This window comes from Pleurodeles waltl, chromosome 3_1 (genome assembly GCF_031143425.1).
Source record: "Pleurodeles waltl isolate 20211129_DDA chromosome 3_1, aPleWal1.hap1.20221129, whole genome shotgun sequence".
NCBI lineage: Eukaryota > Metazoa > Chordata > Amphibia > Caudata > Salamandridae > Pleurodeles > Pleurodeles waltl.
Window position 1 is genome coordinate 13,317,262 of NC_090440.1, and position 22,434 is coordinate 13,339,695.

General features: G+C 50.7%; 1 protein-coding gene across 6 annotated transcripts in view; it reads left to right on the plus strand.

The window, feature by feature from the left end:
• The window catches only part of LRP4 (LDL receptor related protein 4), a 460,938-nt gene that overhangs the window by 248,673 nt on the left and 189,831 nt on the right, over positions 1–22,434 (plus strand). For all 6 annotated transcript variants that reach the window (XM_069221680.1, XM_069221681.1, XM_069221682.1 and 3 more), the window contains exon 3: positions 18,537–18,653. In XM_069221680.1, the coding sequence (XP_069077781.1) occupies positions 18,537–18,653 (117 nt within the window). The remainder of the gene's footprint in view (positions 1–18,536; positions 18,654–22,434) is intronic.

The following is a 22,434-nucleotide window of genomic DNA, read 5'->3' on the forward strand; positions in this document are numbered from 1 at the left end:
TTCCTAAGAAGTGCTAGTACTCCCTCTCCACAGTACCTGTCTACTCCTCAGAAGTGCTGTTACTCCCTCTCCACAGTACCTGTCTACACCTCAGAAGTGCTGGTACTCACTCTCCACAGTTCCTGTCTACTCCTGAGAAGTTCTGATACTCACTCTCCACAGTACCTGTCTACTCATGAGAAGTGCTGCTACTCCCTCTCCACAGTACCTGTCTACTCCTCAGAAGTGCTGGTACTCACTCTCCACAGTACCTGTCTACTCCTGAGAAGTGCTGGTACTCACTCTCCACAGTAGCTGTCTACTCCTCAGAAGTGCTGGTACCCCCTCTCCACAGTACCTGTCTACTCCTCAGAAGTGCTGATCCTCACTCTCCACAGTACCTGTCTACTCCTGAGAAGTGCTGGTACTCACTCTCCACAGTACCTGTCTACTCCTCAGAAGTGCTGGTACTCACTCTCCACAGTAGCTGTCTACTCCTGAGAAGTGCTGATACTCACTCTCCACAGTACTTGTCTATACCTCAGAAGTGCTGGTACTCACTCTCCACAGTACCTGTCTACACCTGAGAAGTGCTGGTACTCACTCTCCACAGTACTCCTGAGAAGTGCTGATACTCCCTTTCCACAGTACCTGTCTACTCCTGAGAAGTGCTGGTACTCCCTCTCCACAGTACCTGTCTTCTCCTGAGAAGTGCTGATACTCACTCTCCACAGTACCTGTCTACTCCTGAGAAGTGCTGGTACTCACTCTCCACAGTACCTGTCTACTCCTGAGAAGTGCTGATCCTCACTCTCCACAGTACCTGTCTACTCCTGAGAAGTGCTGGTACTCACTCTCCACAGTATCTATCTACTCCTGAGAAGTGCTGATACTCTCCACAGTATCTGTCTGCGCCTGAGAAGTTCTGGTACTCCCTCTCCACAGTACCTGTCTACTCATGAGAAGTGCTGGTACTCACTCTCCACAGTAGCTGTCTACTCCTGAGAAGTGCTGATACTCACTCTCCACAGTACTTGTCTATTCCTCAGAAGTGCTGGTACTCACTCTCCACAGTACCTGTCTACTCCTGAGAAGTGCTGGTACTCTCTCTCCACAGTACTCCTGAGAAGTGCTGATACTCCCTTTCCACAGTACCTGTCTACTCCTGAGAAGTGCTGGTACTCCCTCTCCACAGTACCTGTCTACTCCTGAGAATTGCTGGTACTCACTCTCCACAGTAGCTCTCTACTCCTCAGAAGTGCTGGTACCCCCTCTCCACAGTACCTGTCTACTCCTCAGAAGTGCTGATCCTCACTCTCCACAGTACCTGTCTACTCCTGAGAAGTGCTGGTACTCACTCTCCACAGTACCTGTCTACTCCTCAGAAGTGCTGGTACTCACTCTCCACAGTACCTGTCTACTCCTCAGAAGTGCTGATCCTCACTCCCCACAGTACCTGTCTACTCCTTCGAAGTGCTGTTACTCCCTCTCCACAGTACCTGTCTACTCCTCAGAAGTGCTGGTACTCCCTCTCCACAGTACCTGTCTACTCCTCAGAAGTGCTGTTACTCCCTCTCCACAGTACCTGTCTACTCCTCAGAAGTGCTGATACTCACTCCCCACAGTACCTGTCTACTCCTCAGAAGTGCTGGTACCCCCTCTCCACAGTACCTGTCTACTCCTCAGAAGTGCTGATACTCACTCTCCACAGTACATGTCTACTCCTCAGAAGTGCTGGTACTCCCTCTCCACAGTACCTGTCTACTCCTCAGAAGTGCTGGTACTCACTCTCCACAGTACCTGTCTACTCCTCAGAAGTGCTGGTACTCCCTCTCCACAGTACCTGTCTACTCCTCAGAAGTGCTGGTACTCCCTCTCCACAGTACCTGTCTACTCCTCAGAAGTGCTGTTACTCCCTCTCCACAGTACCTGTCTACTCCTCAGAAGTGCTGATACTCACTCCCCACAGTACCTGTCTACTCCTCAGAAGTGCTGGTACCCCCTCTCCACAGTACCTGTCTACTCCTCAGAAGTGCTGGTACTCACTCTCCACAGTACCTGTCTACTCCTCAGAAGTGCTGGTACTCCCTCTCCACAGTACCTGTCTACTCCTCAGAAGTGCTGGTACTCCCTCTCCACAGTACCTGTCTACTCCTCAGAAGTGCTGGTACTCACTCCCCACAGTACCTGTCTACTCCTCAGAAGTGCTGATACTCACTCCCCACAGTACCTGTCTACTCCTCAGAAGTGCTGGTACCCCCTCTCCACAGTACCTGTCTACTCCTCAGAAGTGCTGGTACTCACTCTCCACAGTACCTGTCTACTCCTCAGAAGTGCTGTTACTCCCTCTCCACAGTACCTGTCTACTCCTCAGAAGTGCTGTTACTCACTCCCCACAGTACCTGTCTACTCCTCAGAAGTGCTGATACTCACTCCCCACAGTACCTGTCTACTCCTCAGAAGTGCTGGTACCCCCTCTCCACAGTACCTGTCTACTCCTCAGAAGTGCTGGTACTCACTCTCCACAGTACCTGTCTACTCCTCAGAAGTGCTGATTCTCACTCCCCACAGTACCTGTCTACTCCTCAGAAGTGCTGGTACTCACTCTCCACAGTACCTGTCTACTCCTCAGAAGTGCTGGTGCTCACTCTCCACAGTACCTGTCTACTCCTCAGAAGTGCTGGTACTCACTCTCCACAGTACCTGTCTACTCCTGAGAAGTGCTGATACTCACTCTCCACAGTACCTGTCTACTCCTGAGAAGTGCTGGTACTCACTCTCCACAGTACCTGTCTACTCCTGAGAAGTGCTGATCCTCACTCTCCACAGTACCTGTCTACTCCTGAGAAGTGCTGGTACTCACTCTCCACAGTATCTATCTACTCCTGAGAAGTGCTGATACTCTCCACAGTATCTGTCTGCGCCTGAGAAGTTCTGGTACTCCCTCTCCACAGTACCTGTCTACTCATGAGAAGTGCTGGTACTCACTCTCCACAGTAGCTGTCTACTCCTGTGAAGTGCTGATACTCACTCTCCACAGTACTTGTCTATTCCTCAGAAGTGCTGGTACTCACTCTCCACAGTACCTGTCTACTCCTGAGAAGTGCTGGTACTCTCTCTCCACAGTACTCCTGAGAAGTGCTGATACTCCCTTTCCACAGTACCTGTCTACTCCTGAGAAGTGCTGGTACTCCCTCTCCACAGTACCTGTCTACTCCTGAGAAGTGCTGGTACTCACTCTCCACAGTAGCTGTCTACTCCTGAGAAGTGCTGATACTCACTCTCCACAGTACTTGTCTATACCTCAGAAGTGCTGGTACTCACTCTCCACAGTACCTGTCTACTCCTGAGAAGTGCTGGTACTCACTCTCCACAGTACTCCTGAGAAGTGCTGATACTCCCTTTCCACAGTACCTGTCTACTCCTGAGAAGTGCTGGTACTCCCTCTCCACAGTACCTGTCTACTCCTGAGAAGTGCTGATACTCTCCATAGTACCTGTCTACTCCTGAGAAGTGCTGGTACTCCCTCTCCACAGTACCTGTCTGCTCAGAAATGCTGGTACTCACTCTCCACAGTACCTGTATACTCCCGAGAAGTGCTGGTACTCCCTCTCCACAGTACATGTCTACTCCTCAGAAGTGCTGGTACTCACTCTCCACAGTACCTGTATACTCCTGAGAAGTGCTGGTACTCCCTCTCCACAGTACCTGTCTACTCCTCAGAAGTGCTGGTACTCACTCTCCACAGTACCTGTCTACTTCTGAGAAGTGCTGGTACCCCCTCTCCACAGTACCTGTCTGCTCCTGAGAAGATGCTCACTCTCCACAGTACCTGCCTGCTCCTTAGAAGTGCTGGTACTCACTCTCCACAGTACCTGTCTGCTCCTGAGAAGTGCTGATACTCACTCTCCACAGTACCTGCCTGCTCCTCAGAAGTGCTGATACTCACTCTCCACAGTACTTGTCTATACCTCAGAAGTGCTGGTACTCCCTCTCCACAGTACCTGTCTACTCCTCAGAAGTGCTGGTACTCCCTCTCCACAGTACCTGTCTACTCCTGAGAAGTGCTGGTACTCCCTCTCCACAGTACCTGTCTGCTCCTGAGAAGATGCTCACTCTCCACAGTACATGCCTGCTCCTCAGAAGTGCTGGTACTCACTCTCCACAGTACCTGTCTGCTCCTGAGAAGTGCTGATACTCACTCTCCACAGTACCTGTCTACTCCTCAAGTGCTGGTACTCCCTCTCCACAGTACCTGTCTACTCCTGAGAAGTGCTGGTACTCACTCTCCACAGTACTCCTGAGAAGTGCTGATACTCCCTTTCCACAGTACCTGTCTACTCCTGAGAAGTGCTGGTACTCCCTCTCCACAGTACCTGTCTACTCCTGAGAAGTGCTGATACTCCCTCTCCACAGTACCTACCTGCTCCTCAGAAGTGCTGCTACTCACTCTCCACAGTACCTGTCTACTCCTGAGAAGTGCTGATACTCCCTCTCCACAGTACCTACCTGCTCCTCAGAAGTGCTGCTACTCACTCTCCACAGTACCTGTCTACTCCTGAGAAGTGCTGGTACTCACTCCCCACAGTACCTGTCTGCTCCTGAGAAGTGCTGATGCTCACTCTCCACAGTACCTGCCTGCTCCTCAGAAGTGCTGGTACTCACTCTCCACAGTACCCGTCTGCTCCTGAGAAGTGCTGATACTCACTCTCCACAGTACCTGCCTGCTCCTCAGAAGTGCTGATACTCACTCTCCACAGTATCTGCCTGCTCCTCAGAAGTGCTGATACTCACCCTCCACAGTACATGTCTACTCCTGAGAAGTGCTGGTACTCACTCTCCACAGTACCTGTCTATTCCTGAGAAGTGCTGATACTCACTCTCCACAGTACCTACCTGCTCCTCAGAAGTGCTGATACTCCCTCTCCACAGTACCTGTCTACTCCTGAGAAGTGCTGGTACTCACTCTCCACAGTACCTGTCTACTCCTGAGAAGTGCTGATACTCACTCTCCACAGTACCTGCCTGCTCCTCAGAAGTGCTGGTACTCAATCTCCACAGTACCTGTCTATTCCTAAGAAGTGCTAGTACTCCCTCTCCACAGTACCTGTCTACTCCTCAGAAGTGCTGTTACTCCCTCTCCACAGTACCTGTCTACACCTCAGAAGTGCTGGTACTCACTCTCCACAGTTCCTGTCTACTCCTGAGAAGTTCTGATACTCACTCTCCACAGTACCTGTCTACTCATGAGAAGTGCTGCTACTCCCTCTCCACAGTACCTGTCTACTCCTCAGAAGTGCTGGTACTCACTCTCCACAGTACCTGTCTACTCCTGAGAAGTGCTGGTACTCACTCTCCACAGTAGCTGTCTACTCCTCAGAAGTGCTGGTACCCCCTCTCCACAGTACCTGTCTACTCCTCAGAAGTGCTGATCCTCTCTCCACAGTACCTGTCTACTCCTGAGAAGTGCTGGTACTCACTCTCCACAGTACCTGTCTACTCCTCAGAAGTGCTGGTACTCACTCTCCACAGTAGCTGTCTACTCCTGAGAAGTGCTGATACTCACTCTCCACAGTACTTGTCTATACCTCAGAAGTGCTGGTACTCACTCTCCACAGTACCTGTCTACTCCTGAGAAGTGCTGGTACTCACTCTCCACAGTACTCCTGAGAAGTGCTGATACTCCCTTTCCACAGTACCTGTCTACTCCTGAGAAGTGCTGGTACTCCCTCTCCACAGTACCTGTCTACTCCTCAGAAGTGCTGATACTCACTCTCCATAGTACCTGTCTACTCCTGAGAAGTGCTGGTACTCCCTCTCCACAGTACCTGTCTGCTCAGAAATGCTGGTACTCACTCTCCACAGTACCTGTATACTCCCGAGAAGTGCTGGTACTTCCTCTCCACAGTACATGTCTACTCCTCAGAAGTGCTGGTACTCACTCTCCACAGTACCTGTATACTCCTGAGAAGTGCTGGTACTCCCTCTCCACAGTACCTGTCTACTCCTCAGAAGTGCTGGTACTCACTCTCCACAGTACCTGTCTACTTCTGAGAAGTGCTGGTACCCCCTCTCCACAGTACCTGTCTGCTCCTGAGAAGATGCTCACTCTCCACAGTACCTGCCTGCTCCTTAGAAGTGCTGGTACTCACTCTCCACAGTACCTGTCTGCTCCTGAGAAGTGCTGATACTCACTCTCCACAGTACCTGCCTGCGCCTCAGAAGTGCTGATACTCACTCTCCACAGTACCTGTCTACTCCTGAGAAGTGCTGGTACTCACTCTCCACAGTATCTATCTACTCCTGAGAAGTGCTGATACTCTCCACAGTATCTGTCTGCGCCTGAGAAGTTCTGGTACTCCCTCTCCACAGTACCTGTCTACTCATGAGAAGTGCTGGTACTCACTCTCCACAGTAGCTGTCTACTCCTGTGAAGTGCTGATACTCACTCTCCACAGTACTTGTCTATTCCTCAGAAGTGCTGGTACTCACTCTCCACAGTACCTGTCTACTCCTGAGAAGTGCTGGTACTCTCTCTCCACAGTACTCCTGAGAAGTGCTGATACTCCCTTTCCACAGTACCTGTCTACTCCTGAGAAGTGCTGGTACTCCCTCTCCACAGTACCTGTCTACTCCTGAGAAGTGCTGGTACTCACTCTCCACAGTAGCTGTCTACTCCTGAGAAGTGCTGATACTCACTCTCCACAGTACTTGTCTATACCTCAGAAGTGCTGGTACTCACTCTCCACAGTACCTGTCTACTCCTGAGAAGTGCTGGTACTCACTCTCCACAGTACTCCTGAGAAGTGCTGATACTCCCTTTCCACAGTACCTGTCTACTCCTGAGAAGTGCTGGTACTCCCTCTCCACAGTACCTGTCTACTCCTGAGAAGTGCTGATACTCTCCATAGTACCTGTCTACTCCTGAGAAGTGCTGGTACTCCCTCTCCACAGTACCTGTCTGCTCAGAAATGCTGGTACTCACTCTCCACAGTACCTGTATACTCCCGAGAAGTGCTGGTACTCCCTCTCCACAGTACATGTCTACTCCTCAGAAGTGCTGGTACTCACTCTCCACAGTACCTGTATACTCCTGAGAAGTGCTGGTACTCCCTCTCCACAGTACCTGTCTACTCCTCAGAAGTGCTGGTACTCACTCTCCACAGTACCTGTCTACTTCTGAGAAGTGCTGGTACCCCCTCTCCACAGTACCTGTCTGCTCCTGAGAAGATGCTCACTCTCCACAGTACCTGCCTGCTCCTTAGAAGTGCTGGTACTCACTCTCCACAGTACCTGTCTGCTCCTGAGAAGTGCTGATACTCACTCTCCACAGTACCTGCCTGCTCCTCAGAAGTGCTGATACTCACTCTCCACAGTACTTGTCTATACCTCAGAAGTGCTGGTACTCCCTCTCCACAGTACCTGTCTACTCCTGAGAAGTGCTGGTACTCACTCTCCACAGTACCTGTCTACTCCTCAGAAGTGCTGGTACTCCCTCTCCACAGTACCTGTCTACTCCTGAGAAGTGCTGGTACTCCCTCTCCACAGTACCTGTCTGCTCCTGAGAAGATGCTCACTCTCCACAGTACATGCCTGCTCCTCAGAAGTGCTGGTACTCACTCTCCACAGTACCTGTCTGCTCCTGAGAAGTGCTGATACTCACTCTCCACAGTACCTGTCTACTCCTCAAGTGCTGGTACTCCCTCTCCACAGTACCTGTCTACTCCTGAGAAGTGCTGGTACTCACTCTCCACAGTACTCCTGAGAAGTGCTGATACTCCCTTTCCACAGTACCTGTCTACTCCTGAGAAGTGCTGGTACTCCCTCTCCACAGTACCTGTCTACTCCTGAGAAGTGCTGATACTCCCTCTCCACAGTACCTACCTGCTCCTCAGAAGTGCTGCTACTCACTCTCCACAGTACCTGTCTACTCCTGAGAAGTGCTGATACTCCCTCTCCACAGTACCTACCTGCTCCTCAGAAGTGCTGCTACTCACTCTCCACAGTACCTGTCTACTCCTGAGAAGTGCTGGTACTCACTCCCCACAGTACCTGTCTGCTCCTGAGAAGTGCTGATGCTCACTCTCCACAGTACCTGCCTGCTCCTCAGAAGTGCTGGTACTCACTCTCCACAGTACCCGTCTGCTCCTGAGAAGTGCTGATACTCACTCTCCACAGTACCTGCCTGCTCCTCAGAAGTGCTGATACTCACTCTCCACAGTATCTGCCTGCTCCTCAGAAGTGCTGATACTCACCCTCCACAGTACATGTCTACTCCTGAGAAGTGCTGGTACTCACTCTCCACAGTACCTGTCTATTCCTGAGAAGTGCTGATACTCACTCTCCACAGTACCTACCTGCTCCTCAGAAGTGCTGATACTCCCTCTCCACAGTACCTGTCTACTCCTGAGAAGTGCTGGTACTCACTCTCCACAGTACCTGTCTACTCCTGAGAAGTGCTGATACTCACTCTCCACAGTACCTGCCTGCTCCTCAGAAGTGCTGGTACTCAATCTCCACAGTACCTGTCTATTCCTAAGAAGTGCTAGTACTCCCTCTCCACAGTACCTGTCTACTCCTCAGAAGTGCTGTTACTCCCTCTCCACAGTACCTGTCTACACCTCAGAAGTGCTGGTACTCACTCTCCACAGTTCCTGTCTACTCCTGAGAAGTTCTGATACTCACTCTCCACAGTACCTGTCTACTCATGAGAAGTGCTGCTACTCCCTCTCCACAGTACCTGTCTACTCCTCAGAAGTGCTGGTACTCACTCTCCACAGTACCTGTCTACTCCTGAGAAGTGCTGGTACTCACTCTCCACAGTAGCTGTCTACTCCTCAGAAGTGCTGGTACCCCCTCTCCACAGTACCTGTCTACTCCTCAGAAGTGCTGATCCTCTCTCCACAGTACCTGTCTACTCCTGAGAAGTGCTGGTACTCACTCTCCACAGTACCTGTCTACTCCTCAGAAGTGCTGGTACTCACTCTCCACAGTAGCTGTCTACTCCTGAGAAGTGCTGATACTCACTCTCCACAGTACTTGTCTATACCTCAGAAGTGCTGGTACTCACTCTCCACAGTACCTGTCTACTCCTGAGAAGTGCTGGTACTCACTCTCCACAGTACTCCTGAGAAGTGCTGATACTCCCTTTCCACAGTACCTGTCTACTCCTGAGAAGTGCTGGTACTCCCTCTCCACAGTACCTGTCTACTCCTCAGAAGTGCTGATACTCACTCTCCATAGTACCTGTCTACTCCTGAGAAGTGCTGGTACTCCCTCTCCACAGTACCTGTCTGCTCAGAAATGCTGGTACTCACTCTCCACAGTACCTGTATACTCCCGAGAAGTGCTGGTACTTCCTCTCCACAGTACATGTCTACTCCTCAGAAGTGCTGGTACTCACTCTCCACAGTACCTGTATACTCCTGAGAAGTGCTGGTACTCCCTCTCCACAGTACCTGTCTACTCCTCAGAAGTGCTGGTACTCACTCTCCACAGTACCTGTCTACTTCTGAGAAGTGCTGGTACCCCCTCTCCACAGTACCTGTCTGCTCCTGAGAAGATGCTCACTCTCCACAGTACCTGCCTGCTCCTTAGAAGTGCTGGTACTCACTCTCCACAGTACCTGTCTGCTCCTGAGAAGTGCTGATACTCACTCTCCACAGTACCTGCCTGCGCCTCAGAAGTGCTGATACTCACTCTCCACAGTACCTGTCTACTCCTGAGAAGTGCTGGTACTCCCTCTCCACAGTACCTGTCTGCTCCTGAGAAGATGCTCACTCTCCACAGTACCTGCCTGCTCCTCAGAAGTGCTGGTACTCACTCTCCACAGTACCTGTCTGCTCCTGAGAAGTGCTGATACTCACTCTCCACAGTACCTGTCTACTCCTGAGAAGTGCTGGTACTCACTCTCCACAGTACTCCTGAGAAGTGCTGATACTCCCTTTCCACAGTACCTGTCTACTCCTGAGAAGTGCTGGTACTCCCTCTCCACAGTACCTGTCTACTCCTGAGAAGTGCTGATACTCACTCTCCACAGTACCTGTCTACTCCTGAGAAGTGCTGATACTCCCTCTCCACAGTACCTACCTGCTCCTCAGAAGTGCTGCTACTCACTCTCCACAGTACCTGTCTACTCCTGAGAAGTGCTGGTACTCACTCCCCACAGTACCTGTCTGCTCCTGAGAAGTGCTGATGCTCACTCTCCACAGTACCTGTCTACTCCTGAGAAGTGCTGGTACTCACTCTCCACAGTATCTGCCTGCTCCTCAGAAGTGCTGGTACTCCCTCTGCACAGTACCTGTCTACTCCTGAGAAGTGCTGGTACTCACTCTCCACAGTACCTGTCTATTCCTGAGAAGTGCTGGTACTCCCTCTGCACAGTACCTGTCTACTCCTGAGAAGTGCTGATACTCACTCTCCACAGTACCTACCTGCTCCTCAGAAGTGCTGATACTCCCTCTCCACAGTACCTGTCTACTCCTGAGAAGTGCTGGTACTCACTCTCCACAGTACCTGTCTACTCCTGAGAAGTGCTGATACTCACTCTCCACAGTACCTGCCTGCTCCTCAGAAGTGCTGGTACTCAATCTCCACAGTACCTGTCTATTCCTAAGAAGTGCTAGTACTCCCTCTCCACAGTACCTGTCTACTCCTCAGAAGTGCTGTTACTCCCTCTCCACAGTACCTGTCTACACCTCAGAAGTGCTGGTACTCACTCTCCACAGTTCCTGTCTACTCCTGAGAAGTTCTGATACTCACTCTCCACAGTACCTGTCTACTCCTGAGAAGTGCTGATACTCACTCTCCACAGTACCTGTCTACTCCTCAGAAGTGCTGGTACTCACTCTCCACAGTACCTGTCTACTCCTGAGAAGTGCTGATACTCACTCTCCACAATACCTGTCTACTCCTGAGAAGTGCTGGTACCCCCTCTCCACAGTACCTGTCTGCTCCTCAGAAGTGCTGGTACTCCCTCTCCACAATACCTGTCTACTCCTGAGAAGCGCTGGTACTCACTCTCCACAGTACCTGTCTACTCCTCAGAAATGCTGATACTCACTCTCCACAGTACCTGTCTACTCCTGAGAAGTGCTGATACTCCCTCTCCACAGTACCTACCTGCTCCTCAGAAGTGCTGCTACTCACTCTCCACAGTACCTGTCTACTCCTGAGAAGTGCTGGTACTCACTCCCCACAGTACCTGTCTGCTCCTGAGAAGTGCTGATGCTCACTCTCCACAGTACCTGCCTGCTCCTCAGAAGTGCTGGTACTCACTCTCCACAGTATCTGCCTGCTCCTCAGAAGTGCTGATACTCACCCTCCACAGTACCTGTCTACTCCTGAGAAGTGCTGGTACTCACTCTCCACAGTACCTGTCTATTCCTGAGAAGTGCTGGTACTCCCTCTGCACAGTACCTGTCTACTCCTGAGAAGTGCTGATACTCACTCTCCACAGTACCTACCTGCTCCTCAGAAGTGCTGATACTCCCTCTCCACAGTACCTGTCTACTCCTGAGAAGTGCTGGTACTCACTCTCCACAGTACCTGTCTACTCCTGAGAAGTGCTGATACTCACTCTCCACAGTACCTGCCTGCTCCTCAGAAGTGCTGGTACTCAATCTCCACAGTACCTGTCTATTCCTAAGAAGTGCTAGTACTCCCTCTCCACAGTACCTGTCTACTCCTCAGAAGTGCTGTTACTCCCTCTCCACAGTACCTGTCTACACCTCAGAAGTGCTGGTACTCACTCTCCACAGTTCCTGTCTACTCCTGAGAAGTTCTGATACTCACTCTCCACAGTACCTGTCTACTCATGAGAAGTGCTGCTACTCCCTCTCCACAGTACCTGTCTACTCCTCAGAAGTGCTGGTACTCACTCTCCACAGTACCTGTCTACTCCTGAGAAGTGCTGATACTCACTCTCCACAGTACCTGCCTACTCCTGAGAAGTGCTGGTACCCCCTCTCCACAGTACCTGTCTGCTCCTCAGAAGTGCTGGTACTCCCTCTCCACAATACCTGTCTACTCCTGAGAAGCGCTGGTACTCACTCTCCACAGTACCTGTCTACTCCTCAGAAATGCTGGTACTCACTCTCCACAGTACCTGTATACTCCTGAGAAGTGCTGGTACTCCCTCTGCACAGTACCTGTCTACTCCTGAGAAGTGCTGATACTCACTCTCCACAGTACCTACCTGCTACTCAGAAGTGCTGGTACTCCCTCTCCACAGTACCTGTTTACTCCTGAGAAGTGCTGGTACTCACTCTCCACAGTACCTATCTACTCCTTAGAAGTGCTGATACTCACTCTCCACAGTACCTACCTGCTCCTCAGAAGTGCTGATACTCCCTCTCCACAGTACCTGTCTACTCCTGAGAAGTGCTGGTACTCACTCTCCACAGTACCTGTCTACTCCTCAGAAATGCTGGTACTCACTCTCCACAGTAGCTGTCTACTTCTCAGAAGTGCTGGTACTCACTCTCCACAGTACTCCTGAGAAGTGCTGATACTCCCTCTCCACAGTACCTGTCTACTCCTGAGAAGTGCTGGTACTCCCTCTCCTCAGTACCTGTCTACTCCTCAGAAGTGCTGGTACTCACTCTCCACAGTAGCTGTCTACTTCTCAGAAGTGCTGGTACTCACTCTCCACAGTACCTGTCTACTCCTGAGAAGTGCTGGTACTCCCTCTCCACAGTACCTGTCTACTCCTGAGAAGTGCTGGTACTCACTCTCCACAGTACTCCTGAGAAGTGCTGATACTCACTCTCCACAGTACCTGTCTACTCCTGAGAAGTGCTGGTACTCCCTCTCCACGGTACCTGTCTACTCCTCAGAAGTGCTGGTACTCACTCTCCACAGTACCTGTCTACTCCTGAGCAGTGTTGGTACTCACTCTCCACAGTACTCCTGAGAAGTGCTGATACTCCCTCTCCACAGTACCTGTCTACTCCTGAGAAGTGCTGGTACTCCTTCTCCACAGTACCTGTCTACTCCAAAGAAATGCTGGTACTCACTTTCCACAGTACCTGTCTACTCCTGAGAAGTGCTGGTACTCTCCACAGTACCTGTGTACCTACTCCTGAGAAGTGCTGGTACTCCCTCTCCACAGTACCTGTGTTTACTCCTGAGAAGTGCTGATACTCACTCTCCACAGTACCTACCTGCTCCTCAGAAGTGCTGATACTCCCTCTCCACAGTACCTGTCTACTCCTCAGAAGTGCTGGTACTCACTCTCCACAGTACCTGTCTACTCCTGAGAAGTGCTGATACTCACTCTCCACGATACCTGCCTGATCTTCAGAAGTGCTGGTACTCCCTCTCCACAGCACCTGTCTACTCCTCAGAAGTGCTGGTACTCACTTTCCACAGTACCTGTCTATTCCTGAGAAGTGCTGGTACTCCCTCTCCACAGTACCTGTCTGCTCAGAAATGCTGGTACTCACTCTCCACACTACCTGTATACTCCCGAGAAGTGCTGGTACTCCCTCTCCACAGTACCTGTCTACTCCTCAGAAGTGCTGGTACTCACTCTCCACAGTACCTGTGTACTCCTGAGAAGTGCTGGTACTCACTCTCCACAGTACCTGTCTACTTCTGAGAAGTGCTGGTACCCCCTCTCCACAGTACCTGTCTGCTCCTCAGAAGTGCTGGTACTCCCTCTCCACAGTACCTGTCTACTCCTGAGGAGTGCTGGTATTCACTCTCGACAGTCCCTGTCTACTCCTGAGAAGTGCTGGTACTCCCTCTCCACAGTACCTGTCTACTCCTCAGAAGTGCTGGTACTCACTCTCCACAGTACCTATCTGCTCCTGAAAACTTCTAGTGCTCACTCTCCTCAGTACCTGCCTGCTCCTCAGAACTACTGGTACTCACTCTCCACAGTACCTGCCTGCTCCTGAGAAGTGCTGGTACTCATTCTCCACAGTACCTGCCAGCTCCCAAGAAGTGCTGGTACTCCCTCTCCACAGTACTTGTGTCCTCCAGAGAAGTGCTGGTACTCACTCTCCACTGTACCTGCCTGCTCCCGACAAGTACTGGTACTCCCTCTCTACAGTACCTGCCTGCTTCTGAGAAATGCTAGTGCTCACTTTTAACAGTACCTGCCTGCTCCTCAGAATTACTGGTAGTCACTCTCCACAGTGCCTGCCTGCTCTTGAGAAGTACTGGTACTCACTCTCCACAGTACCTTCCTGCTCCCGAGAAGTACTGGTACCCACTCACCACAGCACCTGTCGCTTCTGAGAATTACTGGTACTCATTCTCCACAATACCTGCCTGGTCCCAAGAAGTGCTGGTACTCACTCTCCACAGTACCTGCCTGCTCCCAAGAAGTGTTGGTATTCTCCACAGTACCTGCCTGCTCATTAAAAGTGCTGGTACTCACTCTCCACAGTACCGGTCTATTCCTGAGAAGTGCTGGTACTCCCTCTTCACAGTACCTGTCTACTGAGAAATGCTGGTACTCACTCTCCACAGTACCTGTATACTCCTGAGAAGTGCTGGTACTCCCTCTGCACAGTACCTGTCTACTCCTCAGAAGTGCTGGTACTCACTCTCCACAGTACCTGTCTACTTCTGAGAAGTGTTGATACTCTCCACATTACCTGTCTACTCCTGAGAAGTGCTGGTACTCACTCTCCACAGTACCTGTCTACTCCTGAGAAGTGCTGGTACTCACTCTCCACAGTACCTGTCTACTCCTGAGAAGTGCTGATACTCACTCTCCACAGTACCTGTCTACTCCTGAGAAGTTCTGGTACTCCCTCTCCACAGTACCTGTCTACTCCTCAGAAGTGCTGGTACTCACTCTCCACAGTACCTATCTGCTCCTGAAAACCTCTAGTGCTCACTCTCCACAGTACCTGCCTGCTCCTCAGAACTACTGGTACTCACTCTCCACAGTACCTGCCTGCTCCTGAGAAGTGGCGGTACTCATTCTCCACAGTACCTGCCAGCTCCCAAGAAGTGCTGGTACTCCCTCTCCACAGTACTTGTGTCCTCCAGAGAAGTGCTGGAACTCACTCTCCACTGTACCTGCCTGCTCCCGAGAAGTACTGGTACTCCCTCTCTAATGTACCTGCCTGCTTCTGAGAAATGCTAGTGCTCACTTTTAACAGTACCTGCCTGCTCCTCAGAATTACTGGTAGTCACTCTCCACAGTGCCTGCCTGCTCTTGAGAAGTACTGGTACTCACTCTCCACAGTACTTTCCTGCTCCCGAAAAGTACTGGTACCCACTCACCACAGGACCTGTCGCTCCTGAGAATTACTGGTACTCATTCTCCACAATACCTGCCTGGTCCCAAGAAGTGCTGGTACTCACTCTCCACAGTACCTGCCTGCTCATTAAAAGTGCTGGTACTCACTCTCCACAGTACCTGTCTATTCCTGAGAAGTGCTGGTACTCCCTCTTCACAGTACCTGTCCACTCAGAAATGCTGGTACTCACTCTCCACAGTACCTGCCTGCTCCCAAGAAGTGTTGGTATTCTCCACAGTACCTGTCTGCTCATTAAAAGTGCTGGTACTCACTCTCCACAGTACCTGCCTGCTTCTGAGAAATGCTAGTGCTCACTTTTCACAGTACCTGCATGCTCCTCAGAATTACTGGTAGTCATGCTCCACAGTGCCTGCCTGCTCCCGAGAATTACTGGTACCCACTCACCACAGCACCTGTCGCTACTGAGAAGTACTGGTACTCGTTCTCCTCAGTACCTGCCTGCTCCCAAGAAGTGCTGGTACTCACTCTCCACAGTACCTGCCTGCTCCCAAGAAGTGTTGGTATTCTCCACAGTACCTGCCTGCTCCTGAAAAGTGCTGGTATTCACTCTCCAGAGTACCTGCCTGCTCCCAAGAAGTGCTGGTACTCACTCTCCATAGGACCTGCCTGCTCACGATAAGCACCAGTACTCCCTCTCCACAGTACTTGCCTGCTCCAGAGAAGTACTGGTACTCCCTCTCCACAGTACTTTCATGCTCAAGAGAACCACAAGGACTCCCTCTTCACAGTACCTGCCTGCTCCCGAGAAGTGCTGGTACCCAGTCTCTACAGTACCTGTCACTCCTGAGAAGTACTGGAACTCCCACAGTACCTGCCCCCTCCAGAGAAGTACTGGTACCCACTCTCCACAATATCTCTCTGCTCACAAGAAGTGCTAATACTCTCTACAGTACCTGTCTGCTCCTGAGAAGTGCTGGTACTCCCTCTCCACAGTACCTGTCTGCTCCAGAGAAGTACTGATACTCCTTTGCCACAGTATCTCGCTGCTCTTTAGAAGTACTGGTACTCCCTCTCTGCAGTATCTCTTTGCTCTTCAGAAGTACTGGTACTCCCTCTCCACAGTAACTACCTGCTCCCAAGAAGTGCTGGTACTCACTCTCCACAATATCTGCCTGCTCTCAAGAAGTGCTGTTACTCCCTCTCCATAGTATCTGCCTGCTCCGAGAAGTGCCAATTCTCACTCTACACAGTACCTATCTGCTCTTCAGAAGTGCCAGTACTCCCTCTCCACAGTACCAGCCTGCTCCTGAGAAGTACTGGTACTCCCTCTCCACAGTACCTGCCTCCTCCTGAGAAGTACTGGTACCCATTCCACAGTACCTGCCTTCTCCCAAGAAGTGCTGGTTCTCCTTCTCCACAGTACCTGCCTGCTCCTGAGAAGTGCTGGTACTCACTCTCCACAGTACCTGTCTGCTCCTGAGAAGTACTAGTACTCACTGTCCACAGTACCTGCCTGCTCCTGAGAAGTGCTGGTACTCACTCTCCACAGTACCTGTTTAATGAGAAATGCTGGTACTCGCTCTCCATAGTACCTGTGTGCTCCTGAGAAGTGCTGGTACTCTCACAAAATGTAACAGTACTGAGCATGCAGTTACTCTCCCTTTCAAATGAAGGAATTGTAGATGCTCAGTACCGGGGAGGACCTGCCCATTTAAAGCACTGGTACTGCCATTGCGCTTCTGGTTCTGAGTGTCACCAGCTGCTGGCATGTTCATTGTCATGCGCTGCCCCATGGCATTGCCCAGGAAGGCCCCTAGATACACATCTCCAAGTCATAGAAGACCCTCCACGCCCAAGGCCAGATTGCATTGTCTGAATTTTTGACTGGGCCAGACCTAGTGTCCATCTGGTGAAACCAGGGACATTCCATGCATTCATCTTTGTTGTCCCCTTCACCAGTTCGGACTCTGCTCCCTGGGAGTGGCCTCCAGTAAGACCCTCGGTCCAACCGCATCTCCACCCCTTCAAGGAGGGTGCACCATCCCAAGGGGCATCATCTGCACACGCGTCCAGCTGTTTCTTCCACTTGAGCCTCATGTCCGCTGTTTGCCAGTCTCTGTGCCTGTTTGTAAAATAAAGGGAGAAAATAGAATGTAAACAAGAACGTTGAAGACGGAAGGATGATCACATGGACAGCCAGTTTACTACAGGCGGTTAGAAGAGAATGCACTTGGGGCCAACTGCATTTGTATCTCATGCTCTACTTATTCAAGCCCTTATCAGGACTCTTCTCTCAAGGGCTCTTTTACTAGAGTCCAATCCATTCTGCTCCTCACCACCTCTGCTGTGGTGGAGGCTCAAGCCAAGTTTAGTTATGAAGCCCCTTCTTCTCCTGACTCCTCGCTGACTCCTCTGGGAGAGCAGGAAGGGGCTTCTGTACAGCTCTCTTTGGAGCTCTCTGGTCAGGCTGTCAGTCTCTTTACAAGACACCATCTCTGCTAGGCCCTCCACCATCTCTCACACCGGTGGTCCTAGCCCGCTCCCCCTGCCGCAAGACTAAACACTGGTAATGCTAGTTGTACCAACAAGAAAGCCTCAAAGATGCTGAACATGTTCAGTTCACCTCCCACCAGAAGGTCTAATAACGCTGAGCACCGAGCTAACTTGTACCCTGCTGTGCCGGAGAGCCTATTGAACCCTCCCCTCCCCTGAGTCGTGTTAGGAAGGTAACTAATCACAAGGAGAGTTTTAGCCTCCCCTAACCTGGGACTAGTGAAGCAGTACATAGACATGCGGATGTAAACTCTCCGCAGTCTGCTGGCTGAGTGTGAGCAGGGCATGTGGGTCCAGTGAACCCTGCTACCCCTACCCGGCCACACCTACTGTGTGAAGGACCTCTGCTTGGGTTGAGAAGCTTGTCAACCCTTGAAGGATGGTTGGTTTTCCACTTGAGTGTGTTGTAACTCATTAAGCGGTTGGGTAGGATATGGGTGGGGGTTATCTCTTCTTCATCCAAGAGCTTACGATCATTCATAACGTTGAGCCTCAGGTGTGGTGGTGGCGAGTGAGGAAGTCACCACAGGCGTACATGTGGGTGCGCCTGCATTGAATGGTTTGTCTGTGGATGGGTTTGCAATGTGTCTGCACAAGTTACAGGTGGTGTGAGGGTTTAAGTTTTTTATGGGTGACCTGCTGATTATTTGACTAGAAATGCGCCACCATAGATTTTGAGCAGAGGTCTGTGGTGTGTCTAACGTGGTGTAAGAGTAGGAAGCTCTTGCGGTAGGAGGTCAGTGGTGTCCCATGTTGTGGGTTGAGTGTAACTTTCTCTTCCAGTGCTGCCCACCTGCTCTCCAATCGATTTCCACTGCGAGAACGGGAAATGCATCCGGCGTTCATGGCTCTGCGATGGGGACAACGACTGCGGCGACGACTCGGACGAGCAGGAATGTCGTAAGTGGCACCCAGTACCTTCCATCTGCCTGGGCACAAGAGCTGGGGTGGGAGCATGTGGCAGACAGTACCTTCCATCTGCCTGGGCACAAGAGCTGGGGTGGGAGCATGTGGCAGACAGTACCTTCCATCTGCCTGGGCACAAGAGCTGGGGTGGGAGCATGTGGCACACAGTACCTTCCATCTGCCTGGGCACAAGAGCTGGGGTGGGAGCAAGTGGCACACAGTACCTTCCATCTGCCTGGGCACAAGAGCTGGGGTGGGAGCATGTGGCACACAGTACCTTCCATCTGCCTGGGCACAAGAGCTGGGGTGGGAGCATGTGGCACACAGTACCTTCCATCTGCCTGGGCACAAGAGCTGGGGTGGGAGCATGTGGCACACAGTACCTTCCATCTGCCTGGGCACAAGAGCTGGGGTGGGAGCATGTGGCACACAGTACCTTCCATCTGCCTGGGCACAAGAACTGGGGTGGGAGCATGTGGCACACAGTACCTTCCATCTGCCTGGGCACAAGAGCTGGGGTGGGAGCATCTGGCACACAGTACCTTCTAACTGCCTGGGCACAAGAGCTGGGGTGGGAGCATGTGGCACACAGTACCTTCCATCTGCCTGGGCACAAGAGCTGGGGTGGGAGCAAGTGGCACACAGTACCTTCCATCTGCCTGGGCACAAGAGCTGGGGTGGGAGCATGTGGCAGACAGTACCTTCCATCTGCCTGGGCACAAGAGCTGGGGTGGGAGCATGTGGCAGACAGTACCTTCCATCTGCCTGGGCACAAGAGCTGGGGTGGGAGCATGTGGCAGACAGTACCTTCCATCTGCCTGGGCACAAGAGCTGGGGTGGGAGCATGTGGCACACAGTACCTTCCATCTGCCTGGGCACAAGAGCTGGGGTGGGAGCATGTGGCACACAGTACCTTCCATCTGCCTGGGCACAAGAGCTGGGGTGGGAGCATGTGGCACACAGTACCTTCCATCTGCCTGGGCACAAGAGCTGGGGTGGGAGCATGTGGCACACAGTACCTTCCATCTGCCTGGGCACAAGAGCTGGGGTGGGAGCATGTGGCACACAGTACCTTCCATCTGCCTGGGCACAAGAGCTGGGGTGGGAGCATCTGGCACCCAGTACCTTCTAACTGCCTGGGCACAAGAGCTGGGGTGGGAGCATGTGGCACACAGTACCTTCCATCTGCCTGGGCACAAGAGCTGGGGTGGGAGCATGTGGCACACAGTATCTTCCATCTACCTCTATCTGCCTGGGCACAAGAGCTGGGGTGGGAGCATGTGGCACACAGTATCTTCCATCTACCTCTATCTGCCTGGGCACAAGAGCTGGGGTGGGAGCAAGTGGGTGAAACAGATGTTTTCTTGGCAGTGTTTCTTCACCTTAAGTCAAAGCTATTGTGTTTAGTATTGCAACATTGCAAGTTAGAAAAGAGTTCCATAACGAGATATATATATGTGTGTGTATATATTTATATGTGTATGTATGTATATGTATATATATATATATGTGTGTGTGTATATATATATATATATATATATATATATATATATATATATATATGCAAGAGGCCAAAGGCAGAGTGCCTTTTCATGGGAACAAAACATTGAGGTGACATGATCTATTCTTATATCAGTTGAAGGTATGTTACGGAGTATAATAAGTGGAGAAAAAACAAATTTTATTGCATCAAACGGTAAGAAGTAAGTAGGTACTCATACTCATTGCTGCTGAATGGCATTACTTTTTGACCTCGTGCCTGACTCATGTGTCGTTCCTTGTTTACCATCAATTGACTTGCCCACCACTCAGGCCTCTTGTCTATGAAGTGTTATGCAGGGAGAATAAATTCATTACTATGCTATGTTTGAATAGTGGTACTTCACTCCATTTATACTGTTTGACTTCCGAGCTTCAGCCCGTGGTTTGCGTGGCCCAGCATCGGGTTCCTTCTTTACCTTTCGGCCTCATAGAGTGCTTATCCTGGCGGCCCTGTATTGGTGTCTTACTTTCCCTCATATACTTTGAGGCAATGGGTTATGATAACCCCCTTTTTCATGGATGATGATCCCAGCCTTGTTAAAGGGATCTTGCCGGGTTATGGACTCAAAACCCGTTTTCAGGAATGAATTGTAAACCTTTTCCTCAGGCACATTGGTTTGTCCTGATGATGATCCTAGAATTAAACTAAAGGATCGAAACGTCAACTGCAGTACTTTGACTCAGCTTTTGATTGTGTGTTCAGCCGCAATGAGCATGAATACTACTGTAATGTGACTTGTAAGTTTGGAGTGTTTCTGTTATGTCACATTTTTAATGCTCGAGTTATGTCTTTTCTGCACAATGTTGTTTGCCTGTACTCCCCTACTATATGATTTTGTCTGTATATATATATGTGTTGACTTTTACATTTCCTATTTTTGTGAATTATAAATAGACTTCATCTGTTCTCTATTTTCCATTTCTTTTTGATTTATTGATTTTTCTCTTGAGACCTTCTTAGCATACTGCAGAATCGAAGGGAAGTTTAAAACTGCTAACTTGACCTGCCCTTTGAAGTAACAGCAACGCTCAAACATCCCTTTTAATGTTGTAAGTCACCCCATTGCAGGTCTAACAAGACTTAAGGCATTTCCTTTCCCATTAGTAACAACGATACAGTGTAGTGTGATGAACATTTTATCAGCAAGCAGGAAACCTCCCTCAGCATCGGAAAATATAGAAACAATACCTGCAAGGACTTTTACATTTGCTATTTTTGTGAATTATGAATAGACTCCATCTGGTTTCTGTTTCCATCTTTTTGATTTATTGATTTTCTTGAGGGACCCGTGTTCCTTTATAGCATTCTTTGACCCCTGGTTCTTTAGTACCTGTGGGCTCCCTTGTTCCATACAGCACTTCGAATCTGCAGTGACAGACTGGGATCCTTATTTTACCTTGTCCCACTCAGTATGGCAGAACAAGTGGTACAGTCCCTGGGGTACCAGGGTAGCATATACCGGGGACATACAGATAAGTTGGACTTTTCCACTTGGGTACAGCCGATTCTGCATACACTTTAGGGGCACTGGCACTGAGGTCTGCTTAGCAGGCCTCAGTACACCCTCAAAGTGAAAAACCGCAGCATCAGTCGAAAAACTTGAGGGGGGGGGGGGTAACCATAAAAAAAAGTTATTTCCTCACAAGTAGGCTTCTTAGACCTTAAGCTGTAACTTGTTCTTGTGGCCAATGGAGGAGGTCGATCTTTTTCTGTTGCTCTGGTGGAATTGTTTTCTTAGTGTGAGAACCGTGCAGCCAAGAGTCCAAACCAGCCCTCTTTGCCGCAGTTCCTGTTATTAAAAGGACCTGCACCAACACTTGCCAGCAATGTTGAAAGGAATGCCCTGGTGTTGCAATGGAGACAGCTCCTGATGCACCTGACTCGGTGAAGGGGTAGTACACACGAGGCCAGGTACAAGCATAGGTCTCCCCGTCGGACAACCTTGGGGTTCCTTTAGTCGATAAGCGGAGCTTTTTTTGCCATCAGACAGTTCAGTGGATGCACAAATCTTTCCCAGTTGTTCTTCCTTCCCCTGTGCACTCGTTGTCAGGGGTGATGGGCACAGCGGAGATTCTGCATTACCCCCAATTCTTTGCAAGTACCTTGAATTACTTGGGAAGAATATGGAAGTCCTTTACCTCAGCGGAGGATCCTTGAAACCCCAAAGCGCTGAATCAGTTCTTTCAAGAGACATTAGGAACACTCAGTGTCTCACAGTTTTGGTGGTATCTG